This window comes from Malurus melanocephalus, unplaced genomic scaffold (assembly GCF_030028575.1).
Source record: "Malurus melanocephalus ecotype Western Australia unplaced genomic scaffold, MMel_1.1 scaffold_792, whole genome shotgun sequence".
NCBI classification, from domain to species: Eukaryota; Metazoa; Chordata; class Aves; order Passeriformes; family Maluridae; genus Malurus; species Malurus melanocephalus.
In genome coordinates this window covers 127,966-143,996 of record NW_026624024.1, presented here as the reverse complement: position 1 = coordinate 143,996, position 16,031 = coordinate 127,966, and the positions used below count along the sequence as shown (strand labels likewise).

At 58.6% G+C, this 16,031-nt stretch overlaps 1 protein-coding gene across 1 annotated transcript; it reads right to left on the bottom strand.

Annotated features, from left to right (window-relative positions):
• Positions 1-12,653: 12,653 nt before the first annotated feature.
• On the bottom strand, positions 12,654-15,502 carry CRYBB2 (crystallin beta B2). The gene is made up of 5 exons (XM_057385121.1): positions 15,446-15,502; positions 14,525-14,643; positions 13,575-13,749; positions 13,043-13,185; positions 12,654-12,927 (listed from the first exon to the last, which is right to left on the bottom strand). The coding sequence occupies exons 1-5, from the start codon at positions 15,500-15,502 to the stop codon at positions 12,759-12,761; spliced, it is 663 nt and encodes a 220-aa protein (XP_057241104.1). The 3' UTR covers positions 12,654-12,758.
• Positions 15,503-16,031: the final 529 nt, after the last annotated feature.

Sequence of the window (16,031 nt, the reverse complement as noted above, 5' to 3'; positions counted from 1 at the left end):
TGCCGGGCACGGCCGCGGCTCCCTGCTGCTCTGTGCGAGTGGGGAGGCCCGGGAGTGCATGGAGAAAGTGCGGTTTGGACGCTATGGAAGTGTCCGAGGCCGGGCTGGACGGGGCTTGGAGAAACGTGGGATAGTGGAAAATGTCCCTGCCCGAGGCATGGGGTGGGATTTAAGGGGATTTAAGGTTCTTTGCACCCAAACCACTGATTCCACGAAAGGGGAACGAGCCACGGAGCGCTGAGCTGCCTGGCGAGCCGCAGCACCCAGTTGGACACATAAACTCGGGATTAATTCCCTCATCATTTATTGAAATGCGTGCATAACAAAAACGGGATACAAACAGATGCGACACCCCGCCGTTGCTCGTTTGAGCCGCTTGCTGGCAAATAATGATGCAAAACAAGGCGCCCAGGTGTCCCCGGGCTCTGAGCTGAGCTCCCTGCTCGGGTTCCTCCTTCATGTAGTAGTAGCTCCACTGCAGCCAAGCAGATATGCAGATTTCGAGTGCTTTCTTTTCTGAATTTCGTCAAATATGTCATAAATAATTGGCTCAATGAAAGGCTAAGTCAATGACAAGTCTGAAGTTTGAAACTCAGCGTGTTTTGAGCTCTTTTCAAGTGCCGCCACTCCTCCTGCCTACATCTTTATGAAAGTTAATGATCTGATTAAAGCGAGGTGGAGTATACAGCTGGGAGGATTTCACCGTGCGCCTCATTATGAACCGTCTGAGAACCTGCTTTTTCTTGAAAACGTTAATTTAAGCCAACGTTTTTCACCGGAATAGATCCATTGGGGAAGGTTTCTCCTCCACCAGTGGCCCCAGAGCAAAACTGAGGCTCAGGGTGTCCAGGGAAAAGGAGAAATACATGGGGCATGTCCCTCCTGGAAGTTCAGGGTGAAGTTCTCCACCAGCCCTGTTTAAASGTTTCCCTGATCCAAACTCCAGCATGGAAAGGGGTGTTTTTATCTCCCAAAATTCTCAGGGCTGGCAGGACTGCTGGGGCTGGCTGTGGTTCCCGTGGCTCCTCAGACTCAGCCCAGATCTCACTCCAAAACTTATTCCAGAGCCTCCACGTGGGATTTCCATTTGCACGGGTGCTTTGGGAGAGAAATTCCTCACATCCTTACCCTGATGGGACACGTGCCTTTTGCTGGCTTTTCCCACTTTTGGCTTGTGCAGCCCCTCTGCCCATCTCTCGCCGGTATTTCCACGGGAAGAGCTGGGTTTCATTTCCTGAAACGTGACTGCAGAAGCAGCAGCACATGCGGAGGATCTTTACTCTGACCCCAGGGTGTTGCTAAACACCCCGAGCAAACAGAAACCATCACCCAGATGAGGAGGGCCCTGTGTTTGCTCAGATAGCTGAATGGCTTTGCAGCGAAGGTGACAGCAAAAACCGCCACCAAAAATCCCTTTAAAATTCCTGACACTCTCCAATTCACTTCTGTGCCATGTTTYCACCGTTTTTAGCTGGACATTATTGTTGTGTAGACGTCAAAGGCATTCCTGGTGACAGTTTCTAGGAAGTGAGGTCCGGTGAGGGCCAAGTTAAGGAATTGTTCCCTCCTTTCTGCCTTTGAGTTTCAATTGGTGCTGGTTGGGGGAGATAAGCAAAGGTTTTCTCTGTGCTGATGATTTCCAAAATGTGACCTCAGGGCAGTCAGAGATGGTGGCACGTCCCCACAGCCACCCCACAGCCCGGGTCAGGCTGTTCAAGCTCACCTCTAGCAGTGTGTAAAACGCTGCATTTTTTACTGTTACCTTCAGCTATTTTAAAGGTCGCTGGGATGGGTATTTTTTAACGGCAGGGGGGAATCAAACCTGTTTTTTTCCCCGAAGCGAGCAGAACAGGCAGTGCCAGCCTCYTCCTTTGCAGGGAAGTTCAATTCCCCAAATGCAAGCCTGCAGYTTTCCTCGGCCCGTGTTGTACCCTGGGTGTTTGTGTTGTTTTACGCCGCGTGTGTTGGGTTTGGGGTTTGTGAATGTTTACAAACCATGCTCTGGGGATTCCCCCAGGTGAAGGAAACACACAGTTAATCGATGCCAGGGTTAGCAGAGGTCAGAACACGATACACTCTGAACGCATTTGAGCATCTCCTGACATTTCTGTGGRTGCTGATGGATGCTGCTCAATCAATTTCAGCGCGTCCTGAGGTCTGGCTGGGCTGCAGAAAACCAACCCTCCCCTCTGCTGCTCCTTCCTTCCCAGGAGTGAGTTCCTCCTACCACTTGCGTGAGATTTAAATGTTTAATTGTGCCCTGCTCTGCTTCACRGGGTGACAGATGATATTAAAAGAGAGCTACGAGGCTGTTGTGGGTTTATTAAGTGCAGCCCACACTGACACCATCCCATCAGGATAACGATGCAGCACATCACCCAGGACAGAGCCACATCCGTCCTGCTGCCCTTCAAGCTGTACCAAAACCGATATCAAATAAGATCTCTGCTCTGCTCCAATGCCAGCAACATCTCTCTCAAGGGGAAAGTTCACAGAAAAGGATCATTAAATATGTTTTTAATACGATTTTGACTAATATACTGCCAGAAATGCACATAGATTGAGATTAAGAGAATTAAGGAGTTTTTAGCTCAGTTCCCTCAGTGGGATGCTGCTTTCTACAGGGAGGGCAAATTCCTTCCTCCCCCTTGGCAGCGGTGGTGGAGGGAAATTTATTGGTGATGGATCCCCATGGGACTCKCTGAATCTTGTTTATAGAGAGGTCATGTTTTGCTGCAGAACTTTTGGGGTGCCTGACTGAAGGGGAGAGGGAAGAACCCCCTTCTCCATGCTCACCTCAGTGTTCCCCAGCAGCTCCTGAGCTCAGGGTTGCCTGGAGGGGAAGCAGCTCCTGCTTGATGAGGTTGGGTGAGGATTCATCAGGCAGCAGCGCTGAAGTGCCTGGAGGCCGGTGGGACAGAAGGAAATACAAATTATTCCCGGGAAAAGCAGGGAATACATATTTGTATACTCCACCCCCTATATCTGCCAAATTCTGCACTTTGCCAGGCCCTGGGCTGGCGTTGGCCCCTCTCCCCTCCAGTGGGAGGCACATCCACACCAATCCCACGGGATTTCATTCCTCTGCAGTGCCCGCACCCAGGCTGGGCTTGCATCTCCTTAATGCTGCGCTAATAAGTGRTGAGAGGCAATGTGGGAAACAAACAGAGTAATTAATGGCCATGGCTGCTGCTGCTGCTGCTGCTTTTATTCACTGTCTGTTCCAAAGGGAGCCATTTGACAGAAGGCAGCCTCTGCCCTCGCAGTGCCCTTGCATTTGGCACCCCAAATCCAGGCTGTGGGGGAGATCCTCAGCTCTGTGATCCTGGAGAAGCAGGCTGGCTCCTCTGCATCTCCATGGATTCCTCCAGCTTTCCCCTGAATACCCTTAACAAAGGCACTTCAGCCACCTCAGACAGGTGAAGCCTCAACAAARCTTATCATCATCATGTTCCCTTTTGCAAATAGCTGACATGATGAGGAGGTTGGGTTTTAATTAGGAAACAAGTGGCAATTCAATTCTCAAAAATATTATTCACCATCAAACACTTGCACTGGCACAGTCAGACTAGCAATAATTATGTCCTCTGGGGGCAGAGATAAGAGCAGAGTTGAAAGTCATGCAACATCTATAAAGTCTTGCATGAGAAAACGCAGGCACGAGAAGTCCGGGGCCTCCCGTTCGCGGTTGCATCACACCATCCCTCTCACCATGTAATAAAAATATCCTACTGACATTTTCCTCTGCACATTTTCTTCCCCTGACACGGCACATAGCGATGTCCTGGTGCTGCCTCCCACCCCGGGCCAGCTGCAGCGTGGAGCCCTCGCTGTGACCCCTTGGCAGCACACACGGGGACATCGCTGATGGCACGGCTTCCCTCCCTCCCTGCACACAGATAAAAAATGGAACATCATCCCCTCACCTGGCCAGAGCAAGCTTTGAAAGCACAGGAGCAGCATCAGGAGCAGCAGGCATTGCCACACCAAAACCCTGCTGGGTGGCCCGTGGAGGGACAGAGGTGACACTGGAGAGTGGAAACACCCTCTTCACAAGGACAGAGCCAGAGATCTGCATTAATACCCAGCCTTGGTTCTGTTCCTCAAGCAGCATCACTGCATCCCCCCTGCACCCACCCGGGCTCCTCTGCAGAACCCTCACGGGGCAGGAGGGACAGGGAGGTTTGAGCTGTTTTCACACAAAAATTTCCATCTGTCCACACGGACATGGCATCTGGCTCAGTCCTTGCTGGAGAGGCTCATCACAGCCCTGCCATGGGGGTTGGAGGTGCCTGAGAACAGGGACAGTAGGACAGTGATGCTCACAGACACCCCTCCTGGGTCACAGGGCACCTTTCCTGTGTCCCCCAGGCTGTGCCATCCCCTGCCCAGCTCAGAATTGACCCATCTCCCTGATTTAAAAACAACAGAGTGTGTTGTTACAGGCCAAAGCAAATAAACCCAATGAGAATGGAACAGCAAATGTCTCAAAACCCTAAAAGGAGTCAAAGTGTCCCCATTCAGCACTGTGGTGGGATCAGGCGCTGAAAGAGCATTTTCCCTGATAGATTGATCAGACAAACAGATGTCAAGAGGGACCCATTGAGCCTTTGCTGTTCCACAGGCTGGCTTGAGTGTAACTTGATAAAAGGGGAAAAAAAAAATCAATAATTGCCTAATTTAGCTATAAATTCTGAGGGACAGAAGGAGAAAAACCAACAACTGCGCACATATTGAAATGACAGAAGGTAATTCAGATTCTGCCACAAACATCTATGGAAGGTAAATTGTGCAGGGCTGGAAATGAGAGCCTTCCTCCCCTGGGAGGTTCTGCTGCCCATCACAGGGCTGGGTCAGGATATTGTCAGTGCTGGAGATGCTGGGAGGGCTCAGAGCTCGCTCCAGCCTCACCGATGCCAGACCAGGAGTGGAGGGAGAGGGTCATCAGCCCGAGGATGTGGGGCTGAAATTCCCCCGGAGAGCCGGAGAGACTGCCTGTGCTCCTTGGAAACAAGTCTGGTTACGTGGGAAATGCTTTCTAGTTATTTCTCYTGCCTGGCTCTTTGTGCTCCCGGTCTGTTTACACACAAATTGGCATTTGCTGCCCTGGCTGAGCATTCACCCGGATCCCATCTCACCCGCCTGGGCTCGGCGCTGGCCCCAGGGCATCTGATGTCACCGCAGACAGGGACAGTGCCAGCTGAAAGGGGCACCTCGGGCTGCTCCTCCACCTCGGCTGCCCGGCCCCGGGGTTCCCAAAAGCTGCCGGTCCCTCCAGGAGCACGGGAATGCTCTGCCTGCTTGGGAGAGAGATGGCACGGGGTTTGTTTGTACTTGTGTCACATCAAAGGGGCCCTTGTTTGAATTCCTCTGCCTTTAGCCTGGAGAAGAAGAAGGGGAAAGATTGGGTCCTATTAATAGCCTCGCATCCCACAAGATCCCAGCCTCGCAAGAAGCCATGAAAGACTGCGGCATCTGATTCCCTGAATAAATGAGGTAATTTAGGAAGAAGTGCGTGCTCAGCAGCCTTCATCGCTGCCTTCTGCAGCTCGGTGGGAGATGACAGTGACAACTCACTTCGGTACCAGCAACACCCAGGTCCCAGGGGTGGTGTGGGTGCAGGGGTGCTGCCTGTTCCCCAAAATTCCTGATGCTGCAGCAAAAATCCCCAGGACTGGCGCTGAACGAGTGGAAGGAGCATCCCAGCAAGCTGATGGGCCAGCAAAGAGGGGGCACAGCTTCCTGCGTGGATGCCAAGAGACAGGGCAAAGGGATGTTCGGGAATTCACTGCTCTGGGAAGGAGCCAGCGAGGAACAGGGCTCTGTGGTGCGGCTCCGATCCTAAATCCCCGGGACTGAGGAGGCAAAGCCATTGGGGATCCCCTGTCGTGGGGAAGCTGTAGAAGGGCTGGCTAGGCAGGGACATCATCTGCAGGCTCTGACATCATCCCACRCCAGGATTTTCCCCTCACGGGCTGTGGGATGTGTGGAACATCCCTCTGTCGCAGCTGTGGGTGACACCCGCGGGGGCGCCGGCCTCGGATTATCCGGAGCGCAGGGAAGGCTCTGACCCCGCTCCGCAGCGCTTCTGGCAGCGCTGAGATTTATGTCAGCTTTCCCTTAAGCAGATTGTCGGGCTCTAAGTGTCGGCTTTAATCCCGACACCGAGGGTCCGTGTGGCAGCCKCTGCCTCCGGCTGCGTCACGCAGGTGCTGGGGACAGACCTGCCCTTTGCATGTCGGGCTGAGGTCACCAGGGCCACTGGCCGTGCTGTCCCCGGGTTGTTAGATCCGCCAGCACCCAAATCTGTGGCCACCTGGTCCAGAGTGAGAAAGGTCCTGAGGGAAAGGAGCCCACAATCCCTGCAGAGCTGCTTTTTTTATATATATATTTTTCAAACAGCAAACCAGAAGGGTTTTCAGGATCATAACCCATCCTATCTGCAGCCCCATATGCCAAACAATTAATCTTCCCTCTCGGTGCCCTTGTAAAGCAGAGCAGTAAATTGCTTTCATTTCACAGCTGAGGGATCGTGGTTCCAGTGAAGCCGCTGCCCAGGGGAATGGCCACAGGGGCTCTCCGGAGTGGGTCAGTGGGCACATCCTCACGGATGGCTGCAGCCCCCCCGGGACAGCCTTCCCCGGGGAGCAGGCACTGTTCACAGAGAGATTTACACGTCAGARAGCACGGTGAATAAACCCCCGGTGACCTCAAAAACATCTTTCTGCTAAAAAGCATTCCCATGGCCTCAGCGTCTGCGGCTCAGCCCGACCCTGTGGCTGGGAAGAGGCGCCTCCGAGGGTCTCCTGCAACCAACAGCCAGTGCCGTGCATTCCATGAGGGAATTTGGGCAAATTCAGGCACCCAAAATGCCGTTATTGMGGGAAGGGACCTGCTGCGGTCCCGGTGCCGCCCCTGCTGTCCTTCAGAGGGCAGGCGGTGTCCGGAGGGATGACGGTGGTTAAAGCGCCCCGCTTCCCGTTCTACGCGGCCTCTGCCTTTGGAGCTCATCTGGGCAGATAATGGACTTTGCCTTCTGACTTAATCTGCTGTAAATCTCTCCCGTAATTGCTCATCATCCGGAAACCTGGAGAGAGCCAGGACAGACATTCCTGCCGTGTGAGACAGCCATCCTCCCCCTCGCTGCCCTGGTGCTGCTGCCAGAGCCCCCAGCRAACCCAGGGCACCCAGCACATCCAGAACACCCAAACTCCCCACTCCTCAKCTTCTTCCACCCCTAAAAGAGCCCCGAAGCGGCACACCGAGCGAGGGGCAGCTCGGGGGATTGCAGCACCCAAACCCCGCGCAGCACMGGGGCACAAACCCACCCCGGGAACTGCGTGCTGGCGGGGGCTGCAGAGCCCTGCCGCAGCTCCAAACGCCTCTCCAGGCAGCTGCGAGGCAGCGTTGCGTTCTGCGGCTGCCGAAGGAGCAATCCCGTCCTGCGGAGAACACAAGACGTCACTCGCGGGGAAGGTTGCTAAGCGAGCCGGTCCCTCCTCATGATGCACGACTTCATTACGCGGCTCCCTAAATGGATGTTACACACAAATGACATTTGCCTCGGAGCATATGAGCTCCCAAAAATAGCGGGCGGCTCTGCGCCTTATTGCTTTGGTTTCCCGAAGAATGTCCCCATTGTCTGCGGGGCCGCTGTGCCCGTGCCTGGCGCGGCCCTCCGGGGGTTGAGGTTGGGTACGAAGGGATGGGGACCCCCAAACCAGCCGAGCTGTGCCCGGAGTGGCGATTTTGGGAGCCCGGGGTGGCCCCGTGGCCAGGATGGGGCGAGTGGGCTGTGCCTTGCCAGCGGGGGCCACGTGGGACGATGAATGCAGGGCCTTCTCTCGCTCCCAATATTTTTCTTCTCCTGCCTCAAACTTCTTTCCTGACGCTTCGCTCGGGGCTTTTCTGTAGGCTGTGTGCTCCCCTGAGGGCAAGAGCCCCAGGGATGCTCCAGACACAGCCCCGCTCCTGCGCCAGCCTCCCACCACCCAAAGGGACCAAATCGAGCTCATGACGCACCTTCAGAGGTGACAGAGGGGACAGGGCACCGTGTCATACCCCAGCTAAGGCCACTTCTCCCGGGCTGCAGCCAGGGCCATGGTGGCAGCGCCAGAGACTGGAGGGACCCGCTGCTCACGTGGCCATTTCATCTAAAATTGCTTAAACTCAGCGCCGGCTGTGCTTTGAGATGAACTGAACCGTRCACAGAGAAGGTCTGGCTCCAGCTCTGCACCGTGCGTAAGGTACAAATGAAAAAGAAACATAAAGGTTGTGCCCATGCCGAAGAGAGAAATTCGCTTTTCCTTTTTTCCCTCCCCCCGATTTCCTAAGAACATCCCCGGCAGCTGATCTGTGCAGCGCTGCCGTAATCCGGTGATATATTTTAATCCCATTACGTTGCCATGCGCTCGCTCGCAGCCCGCCCGGGCTGGGAGGAACAGATGTTTCCTAACTGGCACTTGCGCTGCCCAGGGGTTTCCAGCTCGGACAATGTTCCTTTGCCTCCGCTGACACTGACAGGGGTCCCCGCAGCTGGATTAAAGGATCCGACTGCTCCTGTTCCAGTGCCCCATCTGGAGCTGCGGTTCTCCGGCCCGTGGTGCCCCCGGCCGGCTGCGTGGGCTCCGTGGAGTGGTCACACCATCCCTGCTGGCCATCGCCGCGGCTGAAGGAAGCGATCGGGGCTACCCTGGCCGCTCGCCCGGAGGGAAACGCGGCGTTTGCTTTTTTATTTTTTTCCATTTGTTTGGGGAAAGGCGTCGAATGCGGCGGCAGCCCCGTCCCACGGCAGCCGGCTCCTCAATCCCACCTCGGCTGGCTTCCCAGCACATCCCCTTGGCTTCTCCRTGCTAGTTTTGGTTTTGTCCGGAGTGTTTCATCAGCGAGGGCGGGCGGTGGCGCTTGGGGCCGCAGCGTCGCTGTCCTGGCCGGCTGCAATCCCCCGGTRCCCGTTAATCCCATTATGTCTCCACGAGGCTGCTTCCAATTCTGGCCTCCGAAGAAGTGATGTTTCTTAATTAGCTTTCCAACCGGACGGGGGTTTAACCGGCTGAAAGAAGCCGCAGAGGTTGCGTTCCTTCCTTTCTCTCCCTCATCACAAGAATAATGTCAGGAGGAAAAATAAGGAGGAGAAAGAAAAGGGGAGCCGGGTTTTAAGGACAAAAGCATCCAGCAGCCGCGGTCACAGAGCCCACAGGGTGGCCGTTTGTCTCACCAGCTGCGGGATGGGGATGGKGCTGCTCCTGACAGGGATGGTGCTGCCCCTACCCATAACCCAGAGCTTTCCCTCGCCGCCCCACACGGTGGGCAAAGCCACACTCCGGGCTGGCATCAGCSCGACAATGCCAGTCCKGCCCCAGCAGCCRCCARCCCCGGCTGATTCCCTTTCYGCCGCTAATCCMCTGCTTGGCTGCAGCATTCAGAGCCTGAAACGGGAAAATCTCCTGACCCACTCCTCAGTCCCCCTTCACATCCAAGTAATACTGGCAGAGTGACCGGTTAAAGTGACCACTGCGAGTGAAGGTTCAGCTCATGACACGGTGCCCTTCCATCCTTCCCCAGTACCCCAGCACCGGCCAGGTCCCCACGGCCCAGCAGGTTCCCAATTCCAGCAGCTGCTTTTTTTCTCCCCAGATGTTTAATCAGAAAAAGGGGAGAAAGGGGTGCAGCAGCCGCAGGGAGCTCAGTATCCAGCTCAACCCTACTGCTGTCCATTTTCGGGGACAGTCAGAGCCCGACGTCCCCCGCCAAAGCTTCTCTCTCCCCGRGATATTTCACTCCTGTCCCAGCCCTCGCATTAATCAAAGCAGAGATTGCTTTTCCACATGCCAAAGCTGAACATTGATAAATCACAAATCTGCCCTGAAAACCACAGGACTTTAATAATACATGCTGGGTTCCTGCTTGGTTTTCCTTCCTTCCTTAAACCTTCAGTGTTTGTGGCTGGGTCTGTGCGTGGAGGCACAAACATGAGGCTGGAGGCTCGATTTAATGCAAAGAAGGAAAAAAAAAAATGAAGCTAGGAATCTCATGTGATCACGTGGCTCCTGAAGCTGRAGAATTAAACATAACMATAATTTTCAGAGGATAAAAATCCKTGAAACCCACAGCAAAARCACTCACAGCTGGCAAGGTACCCAAAGCACCTGGCTGCAGGTGTGATTGAGCTCACCCCGCTGTACCTAAGAATAAAAATTTCATGTTTTTCAAGTCTGTTGTTTTTCAGTGATTCCCCGAACCTGGGGTGGTGTCTCGAGGGGGGRTTCACCCGGCTGCCGCTGGCAAAGGCAAAGCAAAGCCAGCGGGAGCTGACGGGAACATCTTCATCTCTTCACCGCGTTTGCCTCCTCCTCCTCCTCCTCGCCAGCCCATCCCGCATCACCCACGGTCCGCACGAAGCCCCCTCCCAAGGACAGACAGCGTCCGGTGCTCCAGCAGGAAAAGAAAACAGGAAGGAAAAGACACCTCAGCCGCGGATGTGATTTAACCACGGGTTGCATTATTCTTACTCTTATATTAATTACTCCACGGCGAATTGCTGCCGTTCCCCTGCGGGCAGCCCCGCTCCAGTGGGGTTCAGCTGCCGAGGGTCGCGGGGGTCCCCTAGCCCACCCCAGCGCCGTGGGCACCGCGGGATTCGGGGCGCTGGAACCAGCACGGCGGCGGCGATGGGGTCTGATCCCCTCCATCCTTTTTGCTGCGTGAAAAAAAAAAAAAAAAAAAAAAAATCCCTTCCCCAGCCTGGAGAACAGCTTTAGCTCTGCCGGCTGTTGGCACGACGGCAAAAACACCCACTCGAGCATCGCAGTGGGACCGCTGACATCTCCACGGCACCGGCGCCGCCAGCCCCGCGTTCCCCCGGGAGGGAGGGGACAGGGACACGGCGGAGTGGCCGGGGGCTCTGAGGAGACGAGAGCGGCAGCAGCGAGCCAGATGGCAGCTCCGCAGCGGGCGTGGGACGGAGGCGACCTTCTGCTTTTGAATAAAATTTAAAAATAATAACCAAAAAAAAAACCCCAAAAACTCTCAGCGCATTTCCCCAGAGCCAGCGAGGGAAAAACCCTCCTCAGCAGAGCTGAAGCTGCCTCCAGGTGACCCGAGGGCGCCCACCTGGGTGCACCCAGACACCAGATGAAGAATTTCCCCCACAGGTCCCACCGGAGCTGCTCTGGGCTCGTTCATATTTTCCATTTCTGCTTTCGGTGCTTTTCACCCCAGAACCCTCCTGGCCCACCCACAMCCGGGCTCTGTTGTCCCCGCGGGAGCTGCCCTGGTCCCCGACTGCCGGGTTGGACCGGGCTTGGGGCAGCCTGGGCTAGTGGAAGGTGGCCCTGCTCATGGCTTTAGGATGAGCTTTAAGGTCCCTTCCAACCAAACCATTCAGTGTTCCACGGTTGGGAATCTCTGATCCCGCGATTTGGGGCCTCTGCTCCCCGCCTCGCTGCTGGTTTCAGCAGTTCACCCCGGCCGAGAGCCGGCACGCACAGAGCACCGCGGGCACCGTCGCTGCTGCCGCTAAAATCCCATTTTTCACTAAAACCTGAGGTCTGGGATGATCCTGAATTCTCCCTCGGGGAAGGGAAGGCGCAGCTTCCCGCAGGAAAGCAGCGCGGTGGCTGCCAAAGCACGCCTCGCCGAGGAGCTGACATTTCACAGCAGCGTGTGGCGAGTGATGAATCGGGCTGGTAGCCCGTGGGSTGGGCTGTGCCCGCCGCTGGGCTCCGCCGGGCTCGTTCCGCCTTTGGCACATGGAGGATTCGGGGGCAAACCCCGCTCMGCAGCGGCGGCTGATGGGGAGGGTGTCGGGCATCCCCAGCTCGCTAAGTTCGCCGGATTTACCGCGATTCACCCCAAAACACCGCAGCCAGGCGGGTCCCCGCTCCCCGGGCGCTGCGGTGCACTGGAGATTAGAGGGGCAGGAGCCGCGGGGTGCCCGGTGTGCCCGGTCAGGTGCCCCTCACCTGTGCCYATCACCGGCCCCTTAGTGCCCGCACAGCCGCGGTGGCACAGCGCGACAGCCACGGCCACGTCCTGCTGGCCCAGGGGACCGAGCCCAGCCGCCCCCGCCACCACCTCTGTCACCGCCACCGCCTCTGCCACCACACAGAGCCCCCGGCCAAGCAGGTGCGGCTGCGTTCCTGCACTTCCTCTACTCCATTTATGATCATAAAAGCATCCTCCAGCATCGCGACTGCTAAATTAAAGCATTATTACTARTTAAAGCTTCCAGAGCCTAATAACTAATGCCGTTATTCGGCTTGGAGGTGCCCCGACCGAGCGGGCAATCCTCGCCCCCAGCATTTGTGGCATCCGCCTGGGCAGCCGATGCTGCGGGGCGGGATGTGACCCCCACCTTGGCCGTGCACCCCAGGACAGAGCTGAGCCCCAGAACCACCGCAATGGGATCGGATCCCCCAGGATGGCACGGGGTGAGCAGCCCCCGACCCTCCCTCGCCCGGACACACCAATGGCACTGGCGACGAGTGGCACTGAGACATCGCGGGTGCGGCGCTTGGTCCCCTCCCCACCCAGGGGCACCACAGCGGCCGGGACGGGGTCATCCCGCCGGCGGGGTCCCTCTGCACGGGGCGGCAAGGAAAAGGCAGAGCTGGGACTTTGAAACTCCAAGCTTTATTGAGTTGCTTCGGCAGCGCGTGGATCACACGGGGGGAGGCGGGAGGCGAGGCCGCGGGGGCACAGCGGCGGCCGGGGGAACGCTTGCTCCGCTCCCCGCACCCCGGCACKGGCCGGGGGCTTTAGTTGGTGGGGTGGTAGGCACCGCGCTGGTGCCACTGCATGTCCCGGATGCGCCTGACCGACTGGATCTGGGGGTGCTGAGCGCCGAAGTCTGAGCTGTCCTTGTAGTCCCCCTTTTCAAACAGGTACTGGTAGCCCCGGTAGCCGGGGTACTGGTAGCCCACCCACCTGCCGAGGCAAGCGGGGAGGGGGTCACACAACGCGCAAAGTCCCCAACCATCGGCCGGCACAGCCCCGCAGCCGGGGATGCTCCGGTACCCCCCGGGACCCCCCCGGTACTTACGTGCCGCTCTGCACCCGCACGGAGGAGACCTTCTCCTGGTAGCCGTGTGCGTGGAAGCTGGGCACATCGTCGTCTATGATTTCGATCTTCTTGCCGGTGAAGCTGGGGTTTTCGTACAGCACGATCTTGTGCTCCTGGCTGTCCTGCAGCCGGGAGAGCAGAGACGGGGGGGTCAGCGGCTGCCGGCCCCGCGGGGCTGGGCTGGGCAGGGGGGGCAGAGCCCAGGGCTATGGGGAAACCGAGGCAGGGGCCGGCACCTCGTGCCGCCGCTCCCGCCGGTGCCGGGGGTGCTCCTCATCCTCCCAAATCCGGCTCAGAGAGCCGCTGCCTGCGCGGGCACTGCCAGACTTACCAGCAGACATCCTCCGCTCTGGGGTCACCTGCCACTGTCCCCGTCCCCGCGCCCCCTCCGACCCCCCCACGGCTCCCCGGGCCCCGAGGGCTGGGGCGAGGGTGCGCAGGAGGGGCTGCCCCTCCGCCCGCGGGGCTGGGGAGGGCGGGGGAAGGCTGGGGAAGACTTCTGGCTGCAGACCTTGGTCTGGCGGGTGGGTAGTGGCTGTCTGGGTGCTCTCACCACTTTGATGGGTCTCAGGGAAGTGATGCTGTCGCTTCTCCGGCTGTTGGTCCAGGAGTCCCAGCGGGGGTACTCCCCCTTCTCAAACACAAACTGCTCCCCTTTGCAGCTTGCCTGCTCGTAGCCCACCCAGCTGGAAGAGAGCAGGGGACGCGCTTCAGAGCGGGCAGAGCCGCGGGGACCGGCCCCTGGCAGCGCCCCCGGGCTGAGCCCCAGCCGTGTCCCCTGCTCGCCGGCAGGATCSGAGAGGTGCCAGCGGGGACAACCGGGGCTGCGGTGCCTCCAGCCATCCCGAGTGTCTCTGCTGCCCAGTGGGGATGCTCCGGCCTGGTGGCCACCCGTCCTTGGTCCCCGGGGACCCTCAGGGGGACGGGATCACCCAAGTGTCCCAGCCGGGGTTGTGCTCCTGCCAGGGCGCTCTGCAGCTGCCCCGTTGTTCTGCGAGCAGCAGCATTGCTGGGTTTAGGCAGGGAAATCTCCAGGGGCTTCTCGGGGCTCTCCCTTGCCCCGAGCCCGTGGCTTGGAGGGCACACACTGGGCCAGCAGGTGGGGAGAGGGCACCAGGAGGGCACCCTCACCTGTCCCTGTACCCAAAGGGAAGCAAACCAAACTGGGGGTAACGCCGTGATCTGTGCCCACAGCCTCACCCCTCCGCTCTCCCCGCCACTGAGTGGGGTTTTCAGCCTGTCCAGGCGACGCTGTCACCCCCGTTCACCCCCTGTGTCCCCCAGCTCACCTGCTGGCACCCCCTGGCACTGGGCACCCGCCGGGGTGAGGAGGGCGAGCAGCTCAGCAGTGTCGGCCACGTCAAATCCGGGGTGTGACAGAGCCGTGGCAGCGGGGAGACCCCCCCTCCCCCTCCCCAACCCTTCCCTCCAGCACCCCCGCCCCCCAGACCCCTCACGTACGGTCCGGAGTGCACCAGGATGGAGCCCACTTTGTCCACGCCGGCTTCCTTCAGGTTGGGGCAGGCCCCGCTGAGCTCATGGCAGCGGCCCTGGAAATTCTCCTGCTCGAAGATGGCAATCTGCAAGAGAGCAGCAGCTCAGCGCGGGGGTCACCCACCCCTGCCCCACCCCAGGGGCACACGGTGACCCCCGACACGGGGGCAGCGCATCTGCAGCAGCACAGAGCTCTCCTTCTCCCAAAAATGCGCTCCCATCCATCTCATCCAAAAAATGAGGTTTTTAAGGAGCCTGAAAGTGCAAGCCACTGCTCCCATCCCTCTGAGAGTGCAGGTTTCACTCACGGGTACCCACAGAGCCCTGACRGCGCTGTCCCRGTGCCCTCCTGGCAGAGGGATGGCCACGCTCACAGCGGGCATCAAACAGCTCAGGGTTTGCAGGAGCACCGCAGGCACCAGCGGGACACGGCGACCCAGACAGCTCGGGGACAGCTGGGGGACAGCTCGGGGACAACTGGGGGACAGTTCGGGGAGAGCTGGGGGACAGCTCAGGGACAACTCGGGGACAGCTCGGGGAGAGCTGGGGGACAGCTCGGGGACAGCCCCAGGGCTGCCATCACCACAGATCTCAGGGGTCAGTGGGTGCTGGGTCAGTTGCTGTGTTTGCAGCCCTGCTGGGGGATCAGCTCTCGGTCTGTTCCCAMCTGGGGCTGGGGGTGCCAGGAGAACCCCGCTCCCATCCCCTCGTCCTGCTGCAAACAGCTCAGAGCTGCAGCTGGCTGTGCTTGGCACCAGCTGGGGGTGCTGGGGGTGCTGGAAGGGGAGCTCAGCCGCTCCCAGCGGTGTCTCAGGGTACGATTTGGGCACCCAGTGAGGCTCAGGGTGGCCCTGGCCCCTCTGCAGGGCTGGGCAGGCTCGCACTGACCTTGGAGCTGGCTTGTTGCTGCTTGGAGGCTGGCATTTGGTGCTCGGAAGCCATCATCAGCTGGGGTGTCTGCTGCCTTGGGAGGGAAACTCAGCGCGTTAAAATCTGCCCCTGGGGACATTCTGGGGACCGTGCTCAGAGCCCCGTGCTCTGTGTCCATGTCCCCATCTGTACCCTGCAGCTCGCCCAGGGAAGAGGGTGCTGGCACCAGGATGGGTCAGGCTGGGGTTACCAACAGTGACAAACCCTGCTCAGCGCCCCAAACCTCCCCGGGCTGGTGGCAGAGCRCAGGCAATGGTCCTTGGGACCTGCCCGAGGTCTCCAGCCCAGAGGAATTCCTAAATGCCCAGGGAATTCCTAAATCATTCCCAGCGGAGCCCAGCCCCTGCGGCCGAGGCTTTTCCTGCTGTCCCTGTCCAGCAGTACGAGCTGACAGCCCCCGTCCCAAGCGGGTGCTCGAAGGGGCGATGGAGAGAAGCCCCGGGGCTCGCCCCACACCAGCCCCAACCCCGAGRAGCCTCTGCCGAGCCCTCCCGACCCTGCCTGGCACCGCCACTCCTCGGAAGGAGCCCCGTCCTCAAGCCCA

What these genes read in the sequence shown, in the direction of transcription:
- CRYBB2 (XM_057385121.1), bottom strand. Translation starts at nt 15,502, where the DNA reads ATGATGGCTTCCGAGCACCAAATGCCAGCCTCCAAGCAGCAACAAGCC. An exon ending in AGCAACAAGCCAGCTCCAAG is followed by an intron (nt 14,644 to 15,445) that starts GTCAGTGCGAGC and finishes GCTCTCTTGCAG; the next exon opens with ATTGCCATCTTCGAGCAGGA. An exon ending in GTGCGGGTGCAGAGCGGCAC is followed by an intron (nt 12,928 to 13,042) that starts GTAAGTACCGGG and finishes TTGCCTCGGCAG; the next exon opens with GTGGGTGGGCTACCAGTACC.